Source organism: Zeugodacus cucurbitae, chromosome 2 (assembly GCF_028554725.1).
Source record: "Zeugodacus cucurbitae isolate PBARC_wt_2022May chromosome 2, idZeuCucr1.2, whole genome shotgun sequence".
In the NCBI taxonomy this organism is placed as follows: Eukaryota; Metazoa; Arthropoda; class Insecta; order Diptera; family Tephritidae; genus Zeugodacus; species Zeugodacus cucurbitae.
The window spans coordinates 80311178-80335207 of record NC_071667.1 but is presented as its reverse complement, the minus strand read 5'-3'; the positions used below and the strand labels follow the sequence as shown (position 1 = coordinate 80335207).

General features: G+C 35.5%; 2 protein-coding genes across 2 annotated transcripts in view; one reads left to right on the top strand and one right to left on the bottom strand.

The window, feature by feature from the left end:
• Window positions 1-24030, top strand: part of LOC105220669 (holocytochrome c-type synthase) — a 130441-nt gene that overhangs the window by 90624 nt on the left and 15787 nt on the right. The window lies entirely within an intron of this gene.
• On the bottom strand, window positions 6673-23096 carry LOC105220742 (homeotic protein deformed). The gene is made up of 5 exons (XM_011197206.3): window positions 21489-23096; window positions 19612-19712; window positions 19360-19537; window positions 8236-8627; window positions 6673-7693 (listed from the first exon to the last, which is right to left on the bottom strand). Exons 1-5 carry the CDS (start codon window positions 22192-22194, stop codon window positions 7310-7312), a joined length of 1761 nt encoding a protein of 586 aa, XP_011195508.2. The 5' UTR covers window positions 22195-23096; the 3' UTR covers window positions 6673-7309.

Here is a 24030-nt window from a genome sequence, read left to right as displayed (position 1 = left end):
GCGCTTGGTATCGCTTGTTAGAAACTGGAACATTTTGGCAGTTGACCAGTTGATGAGGTGAAAAATCTATCATTAAGTATTATGTTTAAAAATCAATGAGTGCCATTAACAAAAGAACGTAAAAATCTAATTGTGAGATAGGTACGTCAAATGTATACCTGAAGCTCAACTGTGAAAAATTGGCCATTCCATAAAAAAGACTGACGATGACTCCACAGTTATGTCCTTCATATAACTAACACACTAAGTTTTGGGCTAAATAGAAAAGATTTATTGACTTCAAATTACCGAAAATTCATACTAAAATCCTCTGAAAAAAAATCGTAAGTAATTTCACAATAAACTTTGATTTAAACATCATCAGTGCTTAAGATATAATCACCGATCAGTAAATAATTAAATATTACTTTTTATATAGTATTTTATTTCCTTAATTAAAAATAAATTTTTATATTTGATAAATTTTTTAAGACTAACTAAAAATTCATCAACACTTTCTGTTTGAATGTAGAATCTGAAAAGCCTTCCAAAGGTGCATGCTCTACTAGGTCATGCCATTTTACAAATCGGCCAATTAAATTAAATGGTTTTAAATAAACCAAAATCACCACACTCACCAACCAACATAATAGGACTAATGGTTACAAATTAGTTATAACACATATGGAAGCAAACATTTTTATGGCTTTTGTATGCGCACGCACTGCACTCTTTAAACCGACCAACGAACCGAAAGCCAAACCGAATGTAACCAACAGTCAGTCAGCCAGCCAGCAGCCAGCCACATTACGAACCGCCTGGCACTGGGCCAACCAACGGCATGCGAGCATAAACTGGCAATTTAATAAATGGCCAAACATTAATTACGAAACGAATTCGTAGCACATCGCGTACGCACTGAAGGGATTGCACGCACACACACTGCTTTACAATGATGCTCAATCGCACCTCACCACATGTCGAACTCGTCAATGACTTTGACGGTGGCGGCGGCAGTGCATTGCTGTGGAGATGCACCACTCGAAGTTGCATTGCAAATTGATGAGTCGTGATTGATTTCCGAGGCCACACTTGAGGCTCTGATTGCAGTTGTAATTTTAGGACAGCACTTTGGGCTAACACCCGTTGAACCTATGAACATACGAGTACATGTAAAGTATTCACTCCTTCGCCGCTCCACATATCTTCACCTTAAAACGATTTATGGGCTGCGGTATGCTACGACAATAGTCAGTACAAAAGCGATTTAGTATGCGCACTTCAAAGACACGAGGAGGCATATATTGTATGTAGTATTTGTTGTTTGTGTTTTCTTTTCAAATTTGAATTTCTTGCCGAAAATGTGCTCCTGATGAGAATTAATATCATCTAATTGTTTATTTTGACAGACACTTTTGTTCGGATATTTGTTCGTATGCCGTTGCGGCGAATCTTCGCCGTTTAATGTCTGGCATTGCACCTCAACGAGTTTGATGAGTAGACGTCAAATGAGACAAAGGCAAAAAAATGATCACCATTGTTGTTTAATTGACAGGTACAAATATGGATGTGTACTCGTGCAACGCCTGATAATAAGGGGCAATAAATAAGTGAGGTCTTCGGTAGGAGGTGACAAGAAATACATTTAAAATTTATAAAATATTTGTGTTTACTTTAAAGGATCATTAATGCTCATTAAGAAAGAATCTGGCAGAAAATGGCGAACAACAAATATATATTGGTAATAGAAAAGGTATCGCACTTGGAAACAGTGGAGGAAAACTAACCCAGTGGTTCTACAGAAGCGTAGATTCAACTTTTGAACCGTAACCTAATTTCTGAGACGTTCAAAGAACAAGAAACATATTGCGGCGAATAATGAAATTAATGTACGATATAATAACGTAAACCATAAACATCTACTCGTTCGAACCAAAGACCCAAAATCATTGGAACGAAGACCCGATAAATAATGAAATGGAGACCATCGAAATCGACTCTTACAGACCAAATATCCAAAATAATTGGAACGAAGATACGATAGATAGTGAAATGGAAATATTCGAAATCTACCCGTTTCGTACCGAAGGCCCAAAATATTTGGAACACATTAAATAGTGATATGGAGTACAAAAAATTTCAACTGAAGAAGCAATATAAGCAATTTGGACTTCAGTTTTTTATACTAAAAAACTAAAAAATTCCTCAAATTCTTGTTTACATATACATACATAAGAATTTCCATTTTAGTGCCCAGTAGCTAGTAGAGTAACTGTAAAAATCGATTGCGGCCTCTCCTCAAAGCGCATGACATTCGCAGAAACAATAAATGTAAAGTCAAATATTTAATACTTTTCGCAGCCGAACACATGCAGCGTACACACGAGCAGACGAGTCATTGCACTTAATCCTTTAAACACCCGTCGCGCGACTGTAGCCTGTTCTTAGAGGGGCGTTGACGAGTGTCCATCACAAATATGCAAAACGGTAAATCGCATAAAATTAGCAACTGTAGACAAAATAGACAATTGTACAGGCGACTAAGACAGGAAGCCCTTTAAGAAAAACTCCAACTAGGACAATTCTAAGGCGTGCCACACAATGCGTACTCGTAGCGCAAAAAAAAGTAACTGATCTCAGTAATTTCATTTAAGCGCAACGGTAAAGGGTTGACTCCACACAGGCAGGACATTGCAAGGATTATCCACTATGAGCTGGGATGAGTGGCAAATTGTTGTTTGTTTGAATTGAAGGTGTGCCAATTCCTACCGGCGAAGCAAACAAAAACAAGGTGCACGACAATAAGATTCATTGGGAACACGTTTTGCATAGAGCACGGAAATTTTTGGTATTTTTATTGTTTTTTATGCAAATATTCATTCTTTATTTGCAATGTTTAGGAAATTTAATAAATTCATACTTTTTGTGAAATGTCACGAATAATGGAAATTAGTTTTGGTTAAGCAATGAATATGTACATATGCATCATAACCTATTTATTTTTTTTAAGTTAAAGTTATTAAACCTCAGGCATTGTGACGTCAATTCCAGCGATCCCGGCGAACGGTGACTGCATAACTCCAAGTAGGATCATCTCAACCATAAAAACACCGTATTGAGTGAAAATTTTAGCAACACCGGAGCGCGTAGCTTCTGATAATATCTCCAAAATTATTAAGATCGATTTATTTTAGGACAATATTCTAGAGACGTTGTAGAATTTAATAAGATATTAGAAAAAAATTTAAGTAGTGAAACCCATGTAACCATGGAATGAATATGTGTATGTCTTAAAATTCTTAAATTTATTTACTCGACTCATTCAGGCAATATCATCCTTCGAAACAAATTCGGAACTGATTCTGGACTGTATCTAGAAGCGGCAAAAAAAGCTCGGCCACCAAAGTAGGGACGTAGCCTTTCATTGCAGTGGGTCGATATGATTGATCGTCTACAAGAAGAGATAGAGCAAGTGGGAACCGCTAATGGCTGCAATTGCAGGGACTTAGCTACTCCAAATTGTTTCTTGGGTGTTAAAAACAGAAAAGGTTTAAACAATTGATCCCACTCCCAAGAATCTAACTAAGACATATAATGTCACTATATATAGGCCACTGCAGTAGGAATCTGCTTGTTGGATCAATGTCGATTCTGCGATCTAGAAGCGGAGACTCCTGACCATCTACTCCTTGATTGCTCCGCCATTGCAAGGAAAAGCATTCAGACAATGGGGGCCTTTTATCCTCAAAGAGATAGTATCACGTCCATTAGCCCTGGAACACTATTAGCTTTATTGACTTGACGGCGTACATATGTACGTATGTATGAGACTAACTTTGAGCTTAGAAACATTTTATGGTATATTTTGTGAAAGAAGAAAATTCTTATGATGAAAATAAATGCTGAGGATCACTTTGCAAAGATTAATTATCGCTAAAAGTGTTTTCATGTTCACGAAAGACAATCCAATGTCAAAGACGGTAAATTGATTGTAAGAAAATGTGACCACAAAGTACTAGGCATATATTGCCAAATGCTTTTCTTTAAATATGTACTATAACATAAAGAAGTGAACGAGTTAAAATATTGCTAATATGCACTGAGATGTTCTTTATTTTATGCAGCTGAATTGATAACAATTTCTGAACATATGTACCCATTTATATATGGAACAAATTCTCGTAAAATATTTCTTCATATTCATTTTTACAATAATCGGTAATAAATAAATAAGTTCATGTCATAAACATCAATGTACATACAATATACATATATACCACTCAACATGTAGATGCCTATCACCTTGCACTCCACGCGAAGCCATAAGCAAATTGTTGTACAGCAGAAAAAGTTATAAATAATTCCGCGAACTTCGTATGACGTAAACGCAGTACAATCAACTCAAGCGCTAAGAGACAACACGTACCAGAAGCTCAATCCATTCATATGCGCCAACGAGTGCATTCTGTCGTGACAACGTTGAACGACGAGCCTCGCAGCCACAAAGTGTACCCTCTTGGCGTGTATCGAAAAGCACTCATGTGGACTAAATCTGCGAAGCAAAGTTTTTAGGCTTTCGCGTGCTGAGCGTGCGGTTGCAGGCTTGCTCCTTCTTGTTGGCCACACATTTCCAGAAGCTAACAGGTGACAACGGGTTGTGATCAATCAAATTAATCGATTCTTAATTAAGGAATCTTGTTAGCATATGCTATTATCGGGCATTTGCATCAGCTCGCGAGTAGTAATTTGGCGATTGTGCGTTGACGATGACGTGGACTACTAACTATGCCGAAGATGATTGTTGACAATGCCGCTGGTGTGGCTGTGCGCGGCAAACTGTCATTGTTTGGTACGCGCCGATAATGAAGGTCCTGCCATATTAGCTTACGCTCTGCGAATGCTTGAAAAACATTGGAATGTCATAGTGGTGGGAGATAGTAATAATATTATATTAGCAATGATTAAACAGATCCTAATTAGATGACAAAGAGGAATGACAATGCGTAATGTTGTTGGTGGGGTATTTTCGTGGTCATGTCACATAGTTTCAGAGGCGAAATTGAATTTAATGTCTTTTTTATGCGAGTGTCTCCAAGTTGTTGAAATATTTAGACGATTTCTTTCCTTTATAATGGGAAAACGACATTATTAATGGAGGAAATAGAGGGATTTTCAATAAGGGCGCTATAAATGTTTTTTAAATAAAACAAAAACTTTATTCCTGTGAAAGTACATTCGATGCCAGTATGTATTGAATTCGGTTTCTTTTGTATGGTCTAGTCGCTGAACCCAATTTTTTACGGTTTTCAAACAAAAATCAACCGATACTTCTGCAATTTCACGTTCGATATTTGTATGACATAGTTCCACTGGAAATAGTCTAACGGCGTCAAATCGCACGACCGAGGCGGGCAATTGACTGGGCCATTTCGTGAGATAACACGTTCACCAAATTTGGTTTTTCAATAAATCGATTGTGACATTCGCTGTGTGGTTTGTGGCACCGTCCTGTTGGAAGCACATATTGGACCATGTCATCCAATTCGGGCCAAAAATATTCGGTTATCATTGAGGGGTAGCGATTCCCATTCACGGTAACATGCCGGTCTTGATCATCCCGGAAAAAGTACGGCTCAATGACGACACCGGCCTATAAACCGCACCAAACCGTAATTTTTTCGGGGCCTGCCTGACCAATAACACATATTTAGCTTATTGACATTTCAGCTGAAATGAACTTCATCGCTGAAGGTGATTCACGAACATACGACGATTCTGGTGGACAAGCCTCTTCAGTTCTTGCGTCAATTTGGATCACAGAGACGACTTCCCTGAGATGCCCAACGCTTGAGAACGGCGTGTGAGGGTCTTTTTTGAGTCTTCCTCAATTGATGCGTTAACGGCAGCAATAATCTCTACACTACGGCAATTTCTTTGTCTCACTGGATGAGGATGCAAATTTTGCCACTCAATTGTTGATCTGACAGGTCAATTATGACGACCTTCAATTGGACGTAGCGCTCTTAAAGTTGAGGCCACTGACTCCCAATTTTGTTGGATCGAATATCTTTCCATCATGAAATGTCAAACCATGCTGAAGAGAAATGACAAAGGAGCGAGAAAAATAATGGCGTCGTTTGCGTCCCTTTAGAAAAACCCTTTTGAATATAATTTCAACTTCAACCAAAATCCCGTCCCGATATTGTTGACGAGACTTCGATGATTTCAAACAACTATCTAATCTATCGATGGTTTTATACATAGTATGCTGACTATATATATTTGCCTCATGAATACAAAATTCAAAAAAGTCTAATACATATGGAAAAGGGCTGAACTTTTTAAATAGGCAAAAATTATTAAATTAGAAAAAACGAAATTAGGTAGTACCGTTGTTCCCTGTGGGATTGTTCTCAAATATCGTAATTAGTAGTTATTTCAACACTTCAACCGGAAGAAAAATTGTGTACTTTCCATACCGCTAAGAAGCTTTCAGATCAAATTCATCTACAATTAACAATAAAAATTCAAAGACGCACAACTCTGATATTGATTTCAATATATTTGGTATTAATATTGTCTATAATTTTGTGTACAATCTTTCTTATACATTACTATAATAAAGTTAAATAAAACATATTTTAAATTATAACTATAACTATACACTAAAACTAAGTATTTATTATATTCATTTATAGGTATTGATATTATTTCCTTAGCCAAGAAATCTTTTTAAATTAATCGATAACATTACATATGCACTTCATGTACATACATAGTATATATTATAATTACATAACCCCATATGTAAATGTACAGTAATATCTACAGTTTAAATCACTATATATGTACATATTGTACAAAAACATCATTGTTGTTGTACTGTATTTGCATATGTACATTTAAATTTCAACTTAACTAATTCACTGCATTTTCCGAATCTGTTATTGACCACTATTGGAAAGTGGCAATTTGAAAAGCTAATGGTATACATACAGACATGTGTGTATGTATATGTAATGGCTTTGAATAAAAGCATAATTAATTTTTTTTACTTTAAGTTAAATATAGTTTGCACTCTAATTTTTTTTAACGAATTTATTTTATTAAGGAGAAGAAGAAAAAATAAAAAGGTCCATAACAAAAATATTATCTAACTAAATTAGATAACTGTTTATTGCTCACCAAATTATAAAAATTATTGCGCTTAAAGTTGTTGTAATGACACTTAAAAGACGAATAGTGCAGGTAAATATCAAATGCAAGACTCATATAAAATTTATTATCTTTAAGAACCCTAGGCCGCACATCGATCCCCTACCCACGATTTCTACAGCGTGGTTAGATCATAATCCTGTTTTATATGCTGCAGATTCGTCATCATATCCGGTTGCTGCGTTGGCGGTGGCAGCGATGTGTGTGTGTGCTGATTGGCGGGATGGAGATTCGCATGCATTTGATTGTTGTTGTTTGTGGACTGCAAGCTGCCAGGTACACCGTTGATACCACCATTCGTATGACTATTTGGCAACTGTTGTTGTTGAGGTCCTGTATAGCCACCACTACCGTTGTTGTTACTGTTATTGCATGGATGCTGATGCAGCGCTGCGGCATTAAGCATATTCGTCGGATCATTCGGCACTGGCATATAGGGGGTATTCGCCAGTGAAGAGCTAACATCACCAATGCTTTCTAAACTATCCGTTCGTAAGCACTGAAAGAAAAGATATAAAAAGTTAGAGAATTGAAGATTATGTGAGAGTTCAAAGTTCGAACCATCTTGAGTTCTAAATAGCAAAATACTTAAATCAATAGTATATTCTAAAATATTTGAAATATCTCAAGATATAGAATAATAAAATTAAACAAAACATTCGAGGTCTGATTTTTGTCTGAATCATGTGTAGATCATATATGTATATCGTCTTAAATATCGAATTTTACTCAGAGAATTATTATGGTTAGATATAAGTATAATATGTATATCCGATCTAACTGATTTTCAACCTATATCAGTATCATAATTTCCTGTATCTCCCACCAGAGCTTAGGGCCTCTAACCTATATGAGGTAGTGACATTTCTCCCAAAGTTTGATTAATTTATATTATTTCTAATAGAAGTCATTCCATGACAACTTTTCAAACTATTTAAGCCACATATAATATTAAAGAACCTTTCTATATTTCAAATTATGTTTCTTTTCAAATTCAGGAACCGCTTCTATATCTTCATACAAATATAGTTCCCAACTTACCTCATTTATTACTGGAGGTTGTTGTGTTTGTTGCTGACTACTCTGCTGCAATTGCTGCTGTTGTTGTTGCTGTTGCGCTTGCTTCTTTGCACTCACTCTTTTCGGCTTCTTCGGCGCTACCGGTGTTGGATTTCCATTCGCATCGACCGTCTTCTTGCGCACATTCTTCGTGTTGGGCAATTTATTGTCTTTTTTCCATTTCATGCGTCGATTTTGAAACCAGATTTTGATTTGACGCTCCGACAACACCAATGTATGCGCGATTTCGATGCGTCTTCGACGTGTGAGATAGCGGTTGTAATGGAATTCCTTCTCCAATTCGAGTATCTGATGGCGGGTGTAAGCGGTGCGTTGGCGTTTCGGCTCCATGCCCGGCTGATAGGAGCCATTTGCTAAAAAGAAAGTAGATTTCGGTTAGTTAGAGGTGAATATTTATGATTACAATGAAACTCAGTATCCAAGCTAATAATGTAAACTTCGACTTTCAACTTCAAGCTCATTTTGTGCCACATAATTAACTATTTTGCGCTTTTATCAACGCTTAGCCAAAACTTGAAGCCATCAAATTATGTTAAACTGACAGCTAATCGTTATGCTCCCTCACACTCTCGCTCCAGTCCCTACAGGCGTAAGCCGCATTTGTGCCAAATGTTTCGCGCATTTAATCAAACTTTAGCTGTAGTAGTTCGTTGCGACGACTCCTTGACTTTGGTGGAAATTTTTAATTTAACTTTGTCGGAAAACGTAAAACGAACACAGTTGTGCATTCGTTTGCCGAAGGTGTGGCAACTGATGCGTCTGTCGCAGTCGCTGTCACTCCGCGAAGGGGCCAAAGGCTAGTGCGACAGCACAATTAATCAACATCAAAATTGTGAAGTGCGCGAAGAAGAAAAAACGGACAATATAACTGATAACTAAGTGTAGAACTTAAAAGACGGCCACTTTCCCTCAAGGGCACGCAGTGTAAGCAGTTGGTTACTTTCGCGAAGCAACAAGAAAAATCAACCCTTTTTCTCAAAGCGGTGGGCTCAAGAAAATTGGATAAGTTTGACGAAGCAACACCTGCTGCCGCAGCGCAAAAGTATATTTTCTTCGGTAGAAGACACACAGATGTAGCCTTCAGTTCACAAATGTTAGTCTATTTAGAATTGAGTCAACAAATGAAAAATATATTAACTTAAAGTGAAATATGACTTGTGCCCTGCTGAAATATATTTGTCTTTTATAGAGTTTTCAACATTTTTTGTTTTTATTTTTATTGTTCTTTCATTGATTTACTGCATTTACAACAAACATTGTAAATGGCTTTATAATTGATTGGTTTTACAATCCGATAAACAATTTCACTGAAATCTCTATTTTTGCTCAATAAATGTGTAAATAAGATGTAAAGACAGGCGAATGCCCATTTGGGAATACGATTTAAGATTAATAGCAGATGAACAGAGAATGGTAGCTCGTGTTGTTTTTATATAACAGTATTAGTGATATTAACCTATTTTTTTCTTGATTTCCGGATTTGGTACCAAGTTGAGATACTATATCAAGACCATTTTCGGTTGGGGTTTCTAACAAATAGTGGTATGTCTTTCTTAACTTGCTAACTTTTTGTTTACTTTGAGAGCTTGATACAATCTAGATTCAATACTTTAGATTCAACGATTCAGAGATTGACTAGTTTTTTGAACCACGCGTACAAAATACTCAGTATCAAGAGGTAACTGCGAACGAAACCCTGAATGCTCGATGTGCGAGTTCCAACTAATGTGTCCGAAGGTCCAAAGATGAGGTATTTCAAGCGATATTTTTTTTGTGTGTTTTGAAATATTTTTCCCAATAAATTTTCAATAGATCTATTTCCGTTTCTCAACACTACATTTGAAACAGCTTATATTCTTACTAATCTTCTTGAATTCAGCAGAAATAACAAAATTTTTGATGTTACTATATATTTGATTCAGCAAAAATTCCTTTGCAAATCGTTTACAACTGATCCAGGTTATTTGCCAGAAGAAAGAATCGATAAATTACAGAAACAAAAATTCCAAATGTTGTTGTAACGTAAGTGCGTATCATTTCACCTACCAAACAACTGCCAATGAATGCAATTCTTGATGACGGATGGCAACCCGACATCACAGCCGTACCAACTGATATCCCCCAAATGCGCAGTCATTGTCTCGATTTCTTTAAGCAGTCGGAGAGTGTTGATTGCATGCTTAATGTGCCAACAATAAAAGAGGCCAATTTATTACACGTAAAGTGCCGTATCATTGAGATGATACAACTTAAATAAAGGAATGAGGGCCAATAAAGCTATGGACTGACGGTATACTTATATATACATAGTATGTGTATATGTATAGATATTAGTATGCTTGTTGTTATCGAAATACATACATATATACGAGTTCTTTAGGTTATATAATTTGAAGGTAAAAGCATTAAAAGGCCAAAAACTGGGTTTCTTTTAATATTTTCTTCAATTATATTCACTTTCAACGCAAAAGTAGGTGACTGGCTACAGTGCTAGTTCTATAAAATTACAAAACAGATAATATTTGTGATAAAATTAGGTCTATTGTGGGATGCTTTTAGTTCAAGATTCACAGCTGCCTGAGAAAGTTTTTAAGGATCAACTTCCTGGATCAATGTTTTCAGTCATTTGTTGTTGTTGTAGCGACAGAAAACATTCCTTAAATAATTATTGAGAAATTCTGACGAGTTGACAGTTCTTGGCCGAATAAGAATCCGGGTCCATTCCGATTACTTAGACCCGACTGTTTTGGGAACGTTTTTCAAGGATATCTGCAGTGTCTCTTAAAAATTCAACCGATATTTTGAGGCTTTATAGAGATATTTTATTTGCTAGATATAGGTTCTTATATATTTTTATGACCCCTGATATAATATTCAACTAACTCTACGACGAATCACCATTTAAAACGGCGCAATCAGCGTGTGCAACTTCTCATTTATAAATACATAATATTTATATGTATTTTTTATGTGCTTCTATACAAAAAAACTCAGAAACAAGTAGCATTCGATCTTTGGATCATGTGTAAAAATAAAAGTACCGCAACGAAAACATCAAAAGGCAATTACCATAGCATGTGGCAAAGTGGACTGCGGGTGAAACGCAAACGAACAATGGACTTGCTGATATGGGCCAATTTTCGACTTTGCGCTCCATTCACCAAATTTTCCAGAATTGAAACTTGTACGTCTTCGCCGGCTGATGTTGCGCACTGTTGTCGGCGTGTTTGTTTTCCACACAATTTATGCATGATTGATCGCACAATTATGACTTAACGCTTTTGGAAAGACACTACTGCAGCCAACGCGCATGCGCGAGTACATTCATAACAGACACAACTACATATGCACGAGTATGTAGGTGAAGTAAGCGCGGTAAAAAAACAAAAAAAAAACAAAAAAAAGTGCGCCGGCTTCATTGTCACTTTGCCCCCTTTGTTGTTTTACCTTACATATTTGTATGTTCCAAGCGTGTTGCCGGCTTATTAGACTCACCGGACTTAATTTCGTTTTATCTTTTTAATCCGTACGCGATCGGTGCTGCCTTGCCGCTGTAAGACAACTCGACTGCGGCGGTATGTAGATTTAACAAAATCGACAACGAGTGCGTGTAAACAGCTTAGAACTGTTACTGAGGCACCAGTCACACCGTTGACACCGGCAACCGGTCATACGCAATCGTCGAAGCCGTCGACCACCGGCCAACAGTCGTCCGATAACATTGTTACTTCCGTCGCTCGATTGTAATGAACGACAACCTTTAATTATTGTTTTCGTTCACACCCATCCGCAAGTCGACATCTCGACTTCTTCTTCTTATTCTTCGTATACGATCGGTGGCACATGCAGGCATGTATTTCATGAAATATGATTAATTATCGCGACAACACTTTAATTTGTAATTTACTGATTATTTCTTTTTTTCTTTCTTTTTACGCGTTTTTTGTCATGCTTCTGCATTTACGCTGGACCACCATTGTGGCTGGCTCTTTGTTTACCCGTAATATGGTATAATTTTGTTTGGCAGCGTTTAGGAAATTAGCACATATTATTGTGGAATTTGCATAAAATTACAGCAAAACGACATTATATGGGCAATGTGGTATCGGGTATCATTTTCGACTCTTCATTAATATTTAAATATAAACAGTTATGTTCAACGCTAATTAGTTAATGAAGGGAGAGATTAAATTTCTTTATGAATTAAATTTCTGTTTTGCTGTTTCTTCATTAAAGCCTGAATAATCCGCCGTGTTTTGTGCCAATTTGTCTGGTTTTTGTAATCGATCAGCGTCTGGAGGGTGTTTGACCGCAGGTGATTCTGTAACTGAAACTTATTGATTGACAGATGGCACAGAATCATGTTTTCACTGAAATTTGCGTAAGATGGACTTTCGTTTTGTTTTTAGAAAATATTTTTTTTCTTCTGTACTTTTTTTTGTTTTATGAAGAGAGAATATTCTGAAATTATATTTTTTTAATTTTTGCAATTTTTATACAACTAAGTCCCTAGAAGATTTTGATCTGGAGAGTCTTTATTAATAAATTTTATAATGTAACAGTAAAATAAAGAAAATACGACATTTTATTTCTTACTTCTGCAATGAACTTCTCATAACAGTCATTATTTTAGCCTCTCTAAAAACTAAATTTTACTCTTTTCAATTTCGACTACTTAAACCTTTCATCAACCTCAATTTTCTATCATTTCCATTAAAAATTTGTATTTCAAGAAAATATTATACACTAAAATATGTTACTCGTGCGCACACATAACACTGGAGCGGGGTTATGTTCAAACGGCACATGTTTTATGGCAAAAAAGCAAGTCAACATTTCAACAACAGCGGGAGCTGCATCAGCAGCTTGTCACATGACTTGCAATTTGTTGCTTAAAATAAATATGAGCTCATGGCAAATTCATAATACAGACGGACAAGCGTTACTCGTTCGCGGTGGTGGCCAGCCCACTCTAACTCACACCGCAACGCTCGATGTATTAAAGTAAGGAAAATATTTTAAGTTAGTTACTGTGTACACATGCGGTATGCTACATATGTGCTGCTAACACTAAAACTGCTATGCGTCGTCATGCTATGCTAATACAACTCTGCGTTTAAAGCTGCACACAAGTGAAAACAACTAAAATGGATAACGTTTCAACGGTAAATTTATGTGGTGTAATAAATTTTCGCAGTTTTGCCGTTAGTGTTGGGTATCTGTAGTACGGTTCTTTTTCTATATATGTGTCTGATAAAAATATTTTCCTATAAAGATTTCAGAAACTGTTGAATTAATTATAATTTCGAAAACTTAATCTTAACTGTTCGAAGAACTCAAATATACTTAGTAAGTATTCAGAACGGAAGTCATGATAACTGAACCGTGAAAATTTTAAATCTCGAAGACTGAGGACCTGGATTTCTATGAAAGGTTTCTAGGACTTACTACAGTTCGACAAAGCCTCTAATTATAAAGAGATGACACTAACCCCGGTTTAAATAAATTTGAAACTTTTAAAAGATTTTACTTAGAAGATCGTGATTTGAATTAATAAAAAAAATTTTATTTTCCACCAAAACTCTTGAGGTTTATTTCAAGGTTGCTCAACTGTGAACTGATTTTTTGTTTAGCCGAAAGTTTGATTACTATTTCTGCGTGGGTTTTGGTATTTTGTTTAATGAATGAATGAAATTCAAAGTGAACTAAACAAATGCGGGAAAATTAAATAACTGCGTGTGGGCTGAATTAAGCTTCCCCAACAATTTCGCACACGCAGAAATAAAAAAAAAAAATAAATTAAATGCCACAAGTTATACATGCCGCTCTATGAATGCTAGAGCTAATAATTTGTTAATTTATAGCAATATACGTAAGGTAATTGAACTTTCAATTTCCAAATTATTATATAACTATGCACATATATTGAATTTAGAGGGGAGCCATACGAGAAATCGTTGAAAGAGCCAAAGGTTTTCCTACAGATTGAGTTTGAGAAGTATTTCAACAATTGGAAGAACCGCTTAAGGTAGTGCAAAATATAGAATTGAAACTATTTTGAAGACTACAACATTAATTTAGCCGAATGAATTAAAAAAAAACGAAAATTCCCGTTATTTTTTGAACACACAATTTTATATCAACTCTAATGACCATTGCATACTTGATTTATTAACAGTATAAGCATAGAAAAATAGAAAAAAAAATTATCAAAAAAGGCGAAAAATCTGAAAAAGCTGAAATTTCAAAGATTTTAGTATTCTTGGGGGCAACATCTCGTAATATTTTTTGTTTTCAACATTAGTTCTCAACACCCTCAACGGCCAATGCCATATTTTGTATTCATTTTTTAAATTTTTATATTATACACCTGGTACCTTACTCCAGGAAGTTAATTTTTAAAAGCCAGCGTAGTGAAACAGCTGTGCTGGAAACTCCTAGTATATCATTGAACAATAGAGACTTGATGCGAACTGTTAAAAGATATTATAATAATAAAGCTTATTGACCAACGAAAGCGAACAAAGCCGACTAACGATCACGCTGTGGAGGCGCGAGCAGAGCATATATACAAAAGCAGCAAATGACCTTGAAATTCGTTTTAATACTAACTTAATTTAGAAGACAAAGTGAATTGCGCAATAGTGAGTATAAAATGCCAGTTGAAATCAAGCTGAGGCTTTTCGGCTTTTCCTTTCGTTAAATGCTATACTAATATTTTTCTAATACAATTAAATGAAGTCTTTGATACAAATGAAGTGACCACCTACTAGCAGTTAGTATTTGATTCTTATGGAGGTTAGGCTCAAAATATTATAAGAATGGAGAGTTTAATTAGCGTAAATTTCAGAACTAATTTGATACAAATCGAAAAGCGACCAAAAGGGAAGTGCGATATTGAAAAGTTATTTATTTGCCCTCCTTTGTATAGAGCGATGAGTACGATGATTGTTTGGTGTTCCAGCCGAAAGAGCGCTAATTAAGCTGTGAGGGTATGACCAAGGCCACAATGTGCAGTTTTTTCTGTATTATTTGAAGCTTTTATTGCTTTTGAAAGTGCAGCGCAAAAGTGATTGAGGGAGGTAAAAATGAAGGCAGTGTTAATTTGCCGCTCATTCGAGTAAACGAGAAAACGAGTATTCGTGCCTCATCTGTCATAAAAGCGAACTTTTCAAATTTAACGCCGTCATTCTCGACATTGTCGATATATTGCGCCGTGTTGTTGTGTTGTTACTGTTGCCGATTTGTGGCGGTGCTGGCGATGGCGATGACGATGATTTTGTTTGTTGCTTGTTATGTCGTTATTTTTGGTTTTGTTGCTGCTGCTGTTTTGCACAGTTGTTGTTATTGTTTTTTTGCTTTTTTGTTTGGTATTCAACATTTTCGTGTTGTATTTGTTTCGGATTTTACAATTCATAAGCGTCTGTGTTGAGCATATTCGCAGCATCTGTGCGCCGCCTGCATCTCCTTGGAGCGTTGGATGTGATTTTTCGCAAGTCATCGAGTGACTGCGCCAGCGCGCACGCCTTGTCTCTGCTGCAACATTTGGGTATCGCATCAGCAAAGGGGCAGCCGGCGGCTGAGCGCGTACTGTAGCGAATGGCTGTTTGCCATTGAAACTCGATTACAAGGCTGTGTACTCGCATGACCAGAGATTTATTGAATTCGCCCGTGTTAAAACCTAATATTGAACTTGTGCTTTGAATTTTTTCTACGGCTCGTCTGTTTGTTGTTATTTCGTAATTTTGCGATTTGTGATTTTTTTCTAAGCGCCATATTAAAACCATCTCTGAGCAATTTTTTCATTGCGCGATTGTGTGTAGGAATGCATGGACTTGATGTTTTTGTTTGTCATTATTTTGTATTTGTACATGAGGGTTGTTGAAAAAAAATATATACGATTTATGTATATCGTATCTATATATTCAGTCTCTTTGTTTATATAAGTTATTTGATGAAAATTATTAGCATTGAAGTCTATATGGCATTATATTTAGTGTTATGAATTTAAAATTAATAAATTTTAATATTTGATATAAAAAATGTGGCTTTTCACAGCTTTATTTGACTGTTTATTAAATTCCTACCCACGCTATGATATTTAATCTTATTATCTGTAGCTACCAATATTTCCAAAATTTATGGACGTGATATTCACATTTAATATATATATGTCTGGCAATTTAAGAAGAACCTAAGTTTTTATTTTGTTTATGACTTCTCATTAAAATAAAGAAACATTTCTCCAACTGTACTTTATTATGTAGATTTATTACTAGAAATCGAACAATTGTTTCTAGTTATGGTCTAGTATATTTATATCAATTCTATTAAAGCCTTCAATTCCATTTAAAGCCTATAACTTAACTAATTTGGACTAATTTTAAGAGCAAAAAAAACTGAGAAATAATATAGAACGCAATTCTCGACGATTATATAGAATAAAATTCTTATGGAAGAAATTCTTTTTAAGAAAATAAAGCTAAAAGGGTTCAATACCACATCTCTTAGTAAACAAACAAGAAGAAGAAGGAATATATATTAAAAGAAATGTCCGCCGAATGCTTTCATTAAAAAATTTCTCTTATATATCAATATCTATTAAAAGTAAAACATGACGCTTAGCTATTCATAAAGGGTGCTTTTTAAACTGGGCTATTGTTTTAAAAATGAGTTCTGGCAAGTCACCGCCGCGGCTGGCTCGAATAAAATCCAAACCTAGAGTCCCAATCTCGACTAGAGACCCATTACTCTCCGGAGTAAATAACAAAACCTCACCAATAAAAAACACCCGTTACAACTATATTATAACTACATAGATACTACTAATTTTTTCAGAAATTATAAAAAGTGTCCGCCAAATACTTTCATTAACAAAATTTCTCTTTATTATCAATATTTATCAGAAGTAAGACACGACGTTTAGCTATTTTGGAACAAATTTACATAATACTCTCTCGAACAAAAATTAAACTTTAATCATATAATTGAGCTGGACAAAGTCGTGACATTTCTTTTGAGCCTCATTTCCTACCGTTATGATTTCTAGCGTGATATATTTAATACTGATTCCCCAATACTTTCAACTATAAAAGACTCGAACATATTATTAATAGAATATTATAGAATATAGAATACTCGAATTATTAAGACTCCAATTTATTCCAATAGTCAAAGCATTTCAACCCTGTGTTACACAAATTACATTGATTATTTCATACAATAACGATTGTTCTGTGTAATCGATGTATCGATTATATGTATTACAAACGTTAATTGCACACTACAAATGCGTTAAAAATAACCCTTAATATGTTAACCGATATTACGCTTTTATAATTCAGTCTCTATGTAGTAATATGTAGTGTACTCGTATAAAGAAAAGTGCTATAAATGTGCTTTTTACTCCATCTTTATCGCTTAACACGCAATGTAATTAATTCTTCAACGCATTTCGTTAATGGCTTTCTAGTTTGTAGATAGGCCGATGGTCATCAAAAAGTGCATTGGGGAATACACACGAATGTAGATATGTGCATATGTAGAAATGTGGTTATGTAGTTAGCTATCTCCGGTAGCCTAGTAGTCTATTTTATCAGTAGCCAGCTGATAATTGCTTTTGTGGCATAGACTGAAAACGGAGTCAATTGTGTGACAACCCAAACATACAGTTAATTACTGTCTTTATCGTCATATGTTTAGATATGTATAAGCATTTGGGATGTGTGTTGACATGTCGCTCTGCTACTATTTTTAGTCAGGCAAACCTATACTTAGTATACGATGCTTGCTATAAGCCACGTTAATAAAATTTATGAATTTTTTTATACTCAAGCACAAATTTCTTAGTTTTGAAAAAAAAAAAAAATTCTTTCTATTATGAACTTAAACCACAATCTCAAATCACGCTACTGTACTTTCTTCTTTGTATTACAGCGAAATGAAATTTGAAGCACTTGACCCCCCAAAAAACATCGCCTTTACACCTTGCCACAGCGAACTTTCCCCGCCAACTATCTGAGATGAAATGTCAATGTGAAGTCGATTACGCGGATGATGATGAATATCAAATGAATGTTCAACAAGTAATAAGCGTTGAATGTCCGCTGGAGAACAAACTAGCAACCGTTTGAAGGAGATAAATACGTGTATGCCTTTTGGCATAACAACTGCGTACAGCAACGACAACAACTGCGTACAGCCTAATGCAACGCGCACAGTGCCACAATCGCGCACAAGCGGCGATGACACCGACCGAGTGACGGATGAGCCGTGTCATTCGATGTTAATGTTGTGACATTTATCATCGACTCGTGTCCAAGTACATGCATACCTCAGAAGCGTGTAGGAACCTGATTATCGCTAAGGCTGGCGCTGACTCCGAAAACTATCTAAATTATTTGACATTTGAGCATTTGACTTGTTCGATGCTTAGCCCGGCCAGCCAGCAGTGCAAGTTCAAGAACCCACATTCCATGCTGGCGCTGTTTTGTTTTTGTAAAAAATGAGCTACACTTCAACTCAAAAATTAGTGAATATTTGTACATATATATATATGTATAATTGAATTATTAATTGAGGCGTGTGACTTCGTGTATTGTTGGCCAGTCTTTAAATATATTATATTTCTATCCCACGGGAGTCATTTACCATATTTTAAACAAACAATTAGTGCGGCATGTCATAATAAAATGAAATTGAAACTCTCTTCAATTTCATTCTCTTTTTTAAACTCTCAAGCGCGTTAAGTGCAGGTAATTAAGTGGAACACAATTATGATTATTTATTTATAATTTGAAATCTCATTTTTGTGCCAAAGGTTTTGTATTTGAGTTTTGAAGTGTTGAAAGATGCTCGTGCCACTATGCATGCGCACGCACTTCGGAAGTTGAAGTTCTCTTTCGGCACTTGATCTATTTTAGTAACACTTTGTGTATGAGAATGTATTTGATTAATGACTATTACAAATGTCACTTAATTTCATGTTTAATGAGTTAGTTTTGATGCCGTTTTTAGCTCGCTTTAAACATATAGCAAGAGTAACTACTTGAAAACAACTAAATTATACTATTATTAGTCACTTACCAACGCCGGCCACGTGTATTTTTTTCATCCATGGATATATGATTCTTTCGCCATCTGTTGTCTCGCACATTAGATCGTCATCCGAATCTGAATCGCCCAAATCATCATCATTTCCATTTGAACCCAATTCATCGGGCGATCTGTCTAACATAAGTCGATCCTCCTCTAACATATCATCCTTTAAAATGTGAATATGGAAAAAAGTATTACTGTATACAATTAATTAACTACAAGGTTGATTTAAATACTAACATTTTCCGATCCAGTATCATCACAGCGCAATCTCATACCCAGTTCTTGTAATTGTTGTCCGGCGGGTGCTGCTTCTTCAATGCGTTTTTCCAATTTGAGACCTTTAAAGAAGTATGATATAATATTTGTTTATAATTCTTGATAAAATATTTAAAATATATTTTTCAATATAAAGATATATAACTAAAGAATAAGATTGGAGAAACGGTCGGAGGTTTTCTAAGAAGCTGGCAGAAATGAAATTGAATATGGGAATACCATGATTTTGTCAGTATTTTAGCATATAAAAACCATACTTAAACGAAATTTTAAAAGGCCTTAACATTTATTTTCTTATATTCTTTATGTTCGATCTTTATCATTGAAGGTACCTGTTTCTAGAGACCATTTTATAGGTAATATTGTATTATTTTCCCTTTAAATAAATATATATACAGTTGAACTTCCCTAACTCGAATCACCATAATCTACAAAAAAAAATTCAAGATAGAGAGACTTCCGATTAACGGAAGGTAATTTGTATGAAATATCACTTCTATTGTCAATTCAAGATTTCGAGTTATAGAGAACTTCGAGTAATAGATGTACTTGTTAGGGAAGTTCAGCTATATCTGTTGGGTTTGTCTTATAAAAATTAATTTATATATCGAAAATTCGGAGCTTTCGTTTCGAAATAAATACTGCTCTGGCTAATCTAAAAATGAATAGTTAAATTTATATGAAAAACTCAATAAAACCTATAACCTAAAATCCTAAAACCTATATGACGGATAGTGATTCTCAAAGATTATAACATCTATTTCAATCTCCATATTTAGAGTCCTAAAACAAAGAAAAAATATTATATTTCCTTGTTTTTTAACTTTTATTCAAATTTGCTTCTGCGGATTACACTCTGAGAGAAAATATATGTTTATTCAGACTGTTTTTTTATAAATCAGGGTTTGGACAGAATCCTTTAGTAATACCAAGTTTTTGAAAACTTAATATTAGAAATTTGCATTTTTTGAAACATTGGAACAAAACCAATCCAAACAAACCTTTATAAGAGAATGCTGAAACTACTACTATCTCTTTTAATTCGTCGGTTGTATGTTGTAAAGAAACTACATCAAAAGATCTTGGGAAATTAAAATTCAAAAGTCATTTGAAAGTAGTAGTTTGGAAGGGATGGTACCACCACAAACCAACATTACTATCAATGAAAAAGTCAATTCGGAAAATTCGGTTGACAGTAGTGCAAGTGGTAGAGACCTAGATTTATAATCGGACTGTGTTATTAGATCTCTAAGCAAGACAGAACTTTAATTTTTTTTCATTCAAATGATCCATTAATAATTTAGGCTCTTAAATGCACAAAAACGGACACCCAAGGTATAACAAGTAAACTGAGTAAACTTTTTGTCATGCTTACGAACAAATAAAGAACCCTTATACCGACATAAGACGGAAATCTATATATGTAGCTCTCTAACGTACAACACATCATTGAGAAGAAGCTACATATAGAAATCTTGGTATTCTTGGGTCATTACCATAAGTACCGCAAGTCTTATAATTAAATACGAAGTTCAATAAAAGTAGTATTTATCCACAAGAATACTTGAACTCCCAAAGTATTAAAGAAATTTCAGAACAAAATCATTTCTATTGCCACTATAGTCAGGTCTACCAAATCGACTGACAAATCATCAGCATTTTCACAAACTTATTAGGAAAATTTTTTTCCACCGCCACAATAATAACGGTACAAAAAATGTACTTGTTAAATAAAGTAATTTTTTGGATTTTTTGACCTATTGGAAAGTGTGATCGAAAATCTCATTTAAATACTCTTTAATATAAAGAAACAAAACCCCTCTACCGAATCTACTCACCCAATTCTTGCAGCCCCAATGCCGTGTTTGACGGTGGTTCAGTTGAGGAGCATTGCAGGGGCATATCCATCATTTGGGAATGCGGCGAATGACCTTGCGAATGTGCGCTGCCAACACTGCCATTTGTACCATAATAACCGTTATAATAACCATTCGTGGTAAGCGAAGCGCTTAAACCGTTCGGTGTATTTACCGGCGGTGGATAAACACCATTACCCAAAGATGTTACAGGATCTGAATGCACCGCGCCGGCCGATATGAATTCCGGCGGAGCGGAATGCATCGCCGCCGCATGATGGCCATAGTAACCAAGACTTTGGTGGTGATGATGGGTGGGTGTGGGAGCATAATTCGTATAACCGTTATTGTGATGGTGACCCGAGAGCGCGCTATTTGTATGGACATGCGGATGAGGCGGATGATGATTAGCAGCAGAATGATGAACCGCGGCCGCCATATAGTCGTTGACCATGTCGGCGGGGTGCGTAGCATGAGGATGCGTTGGCATGGTGGGAGGCATGCCACCACCCATCGTTGCACCCATTCCCGACATATGGCCCGTCGTTGCCGTCATGGAGTAATGGCCGTTATAGTGGTGATAGTCGTCGGCCACAGGCGGAAATTTCGGGTCTAATCCATTACCCATACCCATCGGGCTTTGAACGTGATGCGGCGCGTGTGGGTAACCCATTAGAAATGAGCTCATAGTGACACAGGGTTACAGAATAATTTTTATGATTTTGTTTTTGTAAGTATTTGTGTTGTTTAGTTAAAGTAGGGGATTTCTCTTTTTAGTGGGTAAGCAATAAACTGGATGATTTTTATATGTTTTTATTATTGTTGTGCACTATTTTCTTTAAACACAGCACATTTGATAGCTTTGATAAGCTATAAATACATTAAAAGCTTTTTTGACTTAATGAAATAATATTTTTTTCATGAAATGTATCACTAAGTATTTAATTCACCATAATTCTTTATTCTTTAGAATTCTTCAAACACTTTTCAATCACTTTTCCACAATTCACGGCATTACTTTGCGACGCGCACGGGAATTTATGTTCAGATATTCTCAATTTTTAAATTCTTGCTTAGTATATTTTTAACTTTTAAATCACTTTCGAGTAATTCATTTAAGCGCGCCGGTAGTATCCAATTCGAATTCAAGTGAAATTGCGTTTCTAATAAATATATGTAAACCAAAATGTATTGCAAGAGTCGCTGTTGGCGACAAAACTGAAAAGCCCGCTTTCAAATACGCGTACGGTCCGATTCCTACGTTCCGTTCGGTCTGTTCATGACGAGCCGTTCTTTTGTTGTGTTTGACTCGCTGCGACTAGACAACCAGCGAACCTGTTCCCCTTGTCTGTCAGTCAGTCAGCCGTTTGGCCACATTCGTTGCTGTCCAACAGTATTTGTCTACAGCCCGATTTCGTTCGACTCACATCACAAATGTTTTGCCGTAAAACCCGATTTTCTGGTTTGCACACCGAGCACATACGCACACAAACATTCAAGCGTAGTGCTGCGCGCGGCGGTGTGAGCGTTTCGAATTAAAGGCTATGGTTCTGCCCACACATACGTTGTAGCTGTCCGCAGCGGAGAAGCCATAGCTGTGCTATTGTTCATAATGCTGTTGTTGGCATTTGTATATGTACGCCATTTTTTCCACCACCATGACACGGCAATAAGTTCCGTGCGGTGGAGGAAGCGGGACAACATGCACTGTGCGAATGAAACTGCAAATGTTAAGCACACACCTCTTTATGTGCTCTACACAGGGGAGCGAGAATCTACTACAATTTAACAGTGTAACAAGCCGGTATTGTTAGTGCATATATTTACTTATACGAGTATGCATTCTTTGCTGTTTTCTACAGACATTTAATAAAATAAATAAATGAAAAATTAAAACGACAGAGTGACTTAGTTAAACTATAATATATAGCTTTATAAATCTATCCTATTATTTATTTATATTTTTTATATTTGATTTAAGTTAATGGTTTTCAATATTGACTTTTTTAATATTTTTTTAAATTCTAAAAGTTCTACAAAAATACTATTCTAAACTTTAAAACATTTAAAATTGTTGATCTTAGTGATAGCTTGTGGAGATACAATTTAAAGAAGTTGCGCGCTCCAGAAGAGTTCGCATCAGCGTGCCGCATTTTAAATTGGTTTTCAAAGTGTTACGATATTTTTTCGATTAAATTTCGTTGAAATCTTGCACAGGTCTTCGGGATACAATTTATCAAGACATTGATTTAAATAAAATTTGTACAAAATTTCAAATTTTTTGTAAAATCTTCAACCAAAAATTGTTTTCCTTCATATAATCTAGTCTTAACTACATAAAGACATATTTTTTATTTTCACTTCAGATGGTACTGATAGAAGTTATGCTGTCAATACGGATGCTCCTGATCGCTCGTCGGAAACGTCGTCGTAATATCGTTTTTTTATATTAAAATATATTTATATTAAAATATAAATCAATAATCCCCAATAAATCTATATCTCTAGATAATAAAAAATAAGT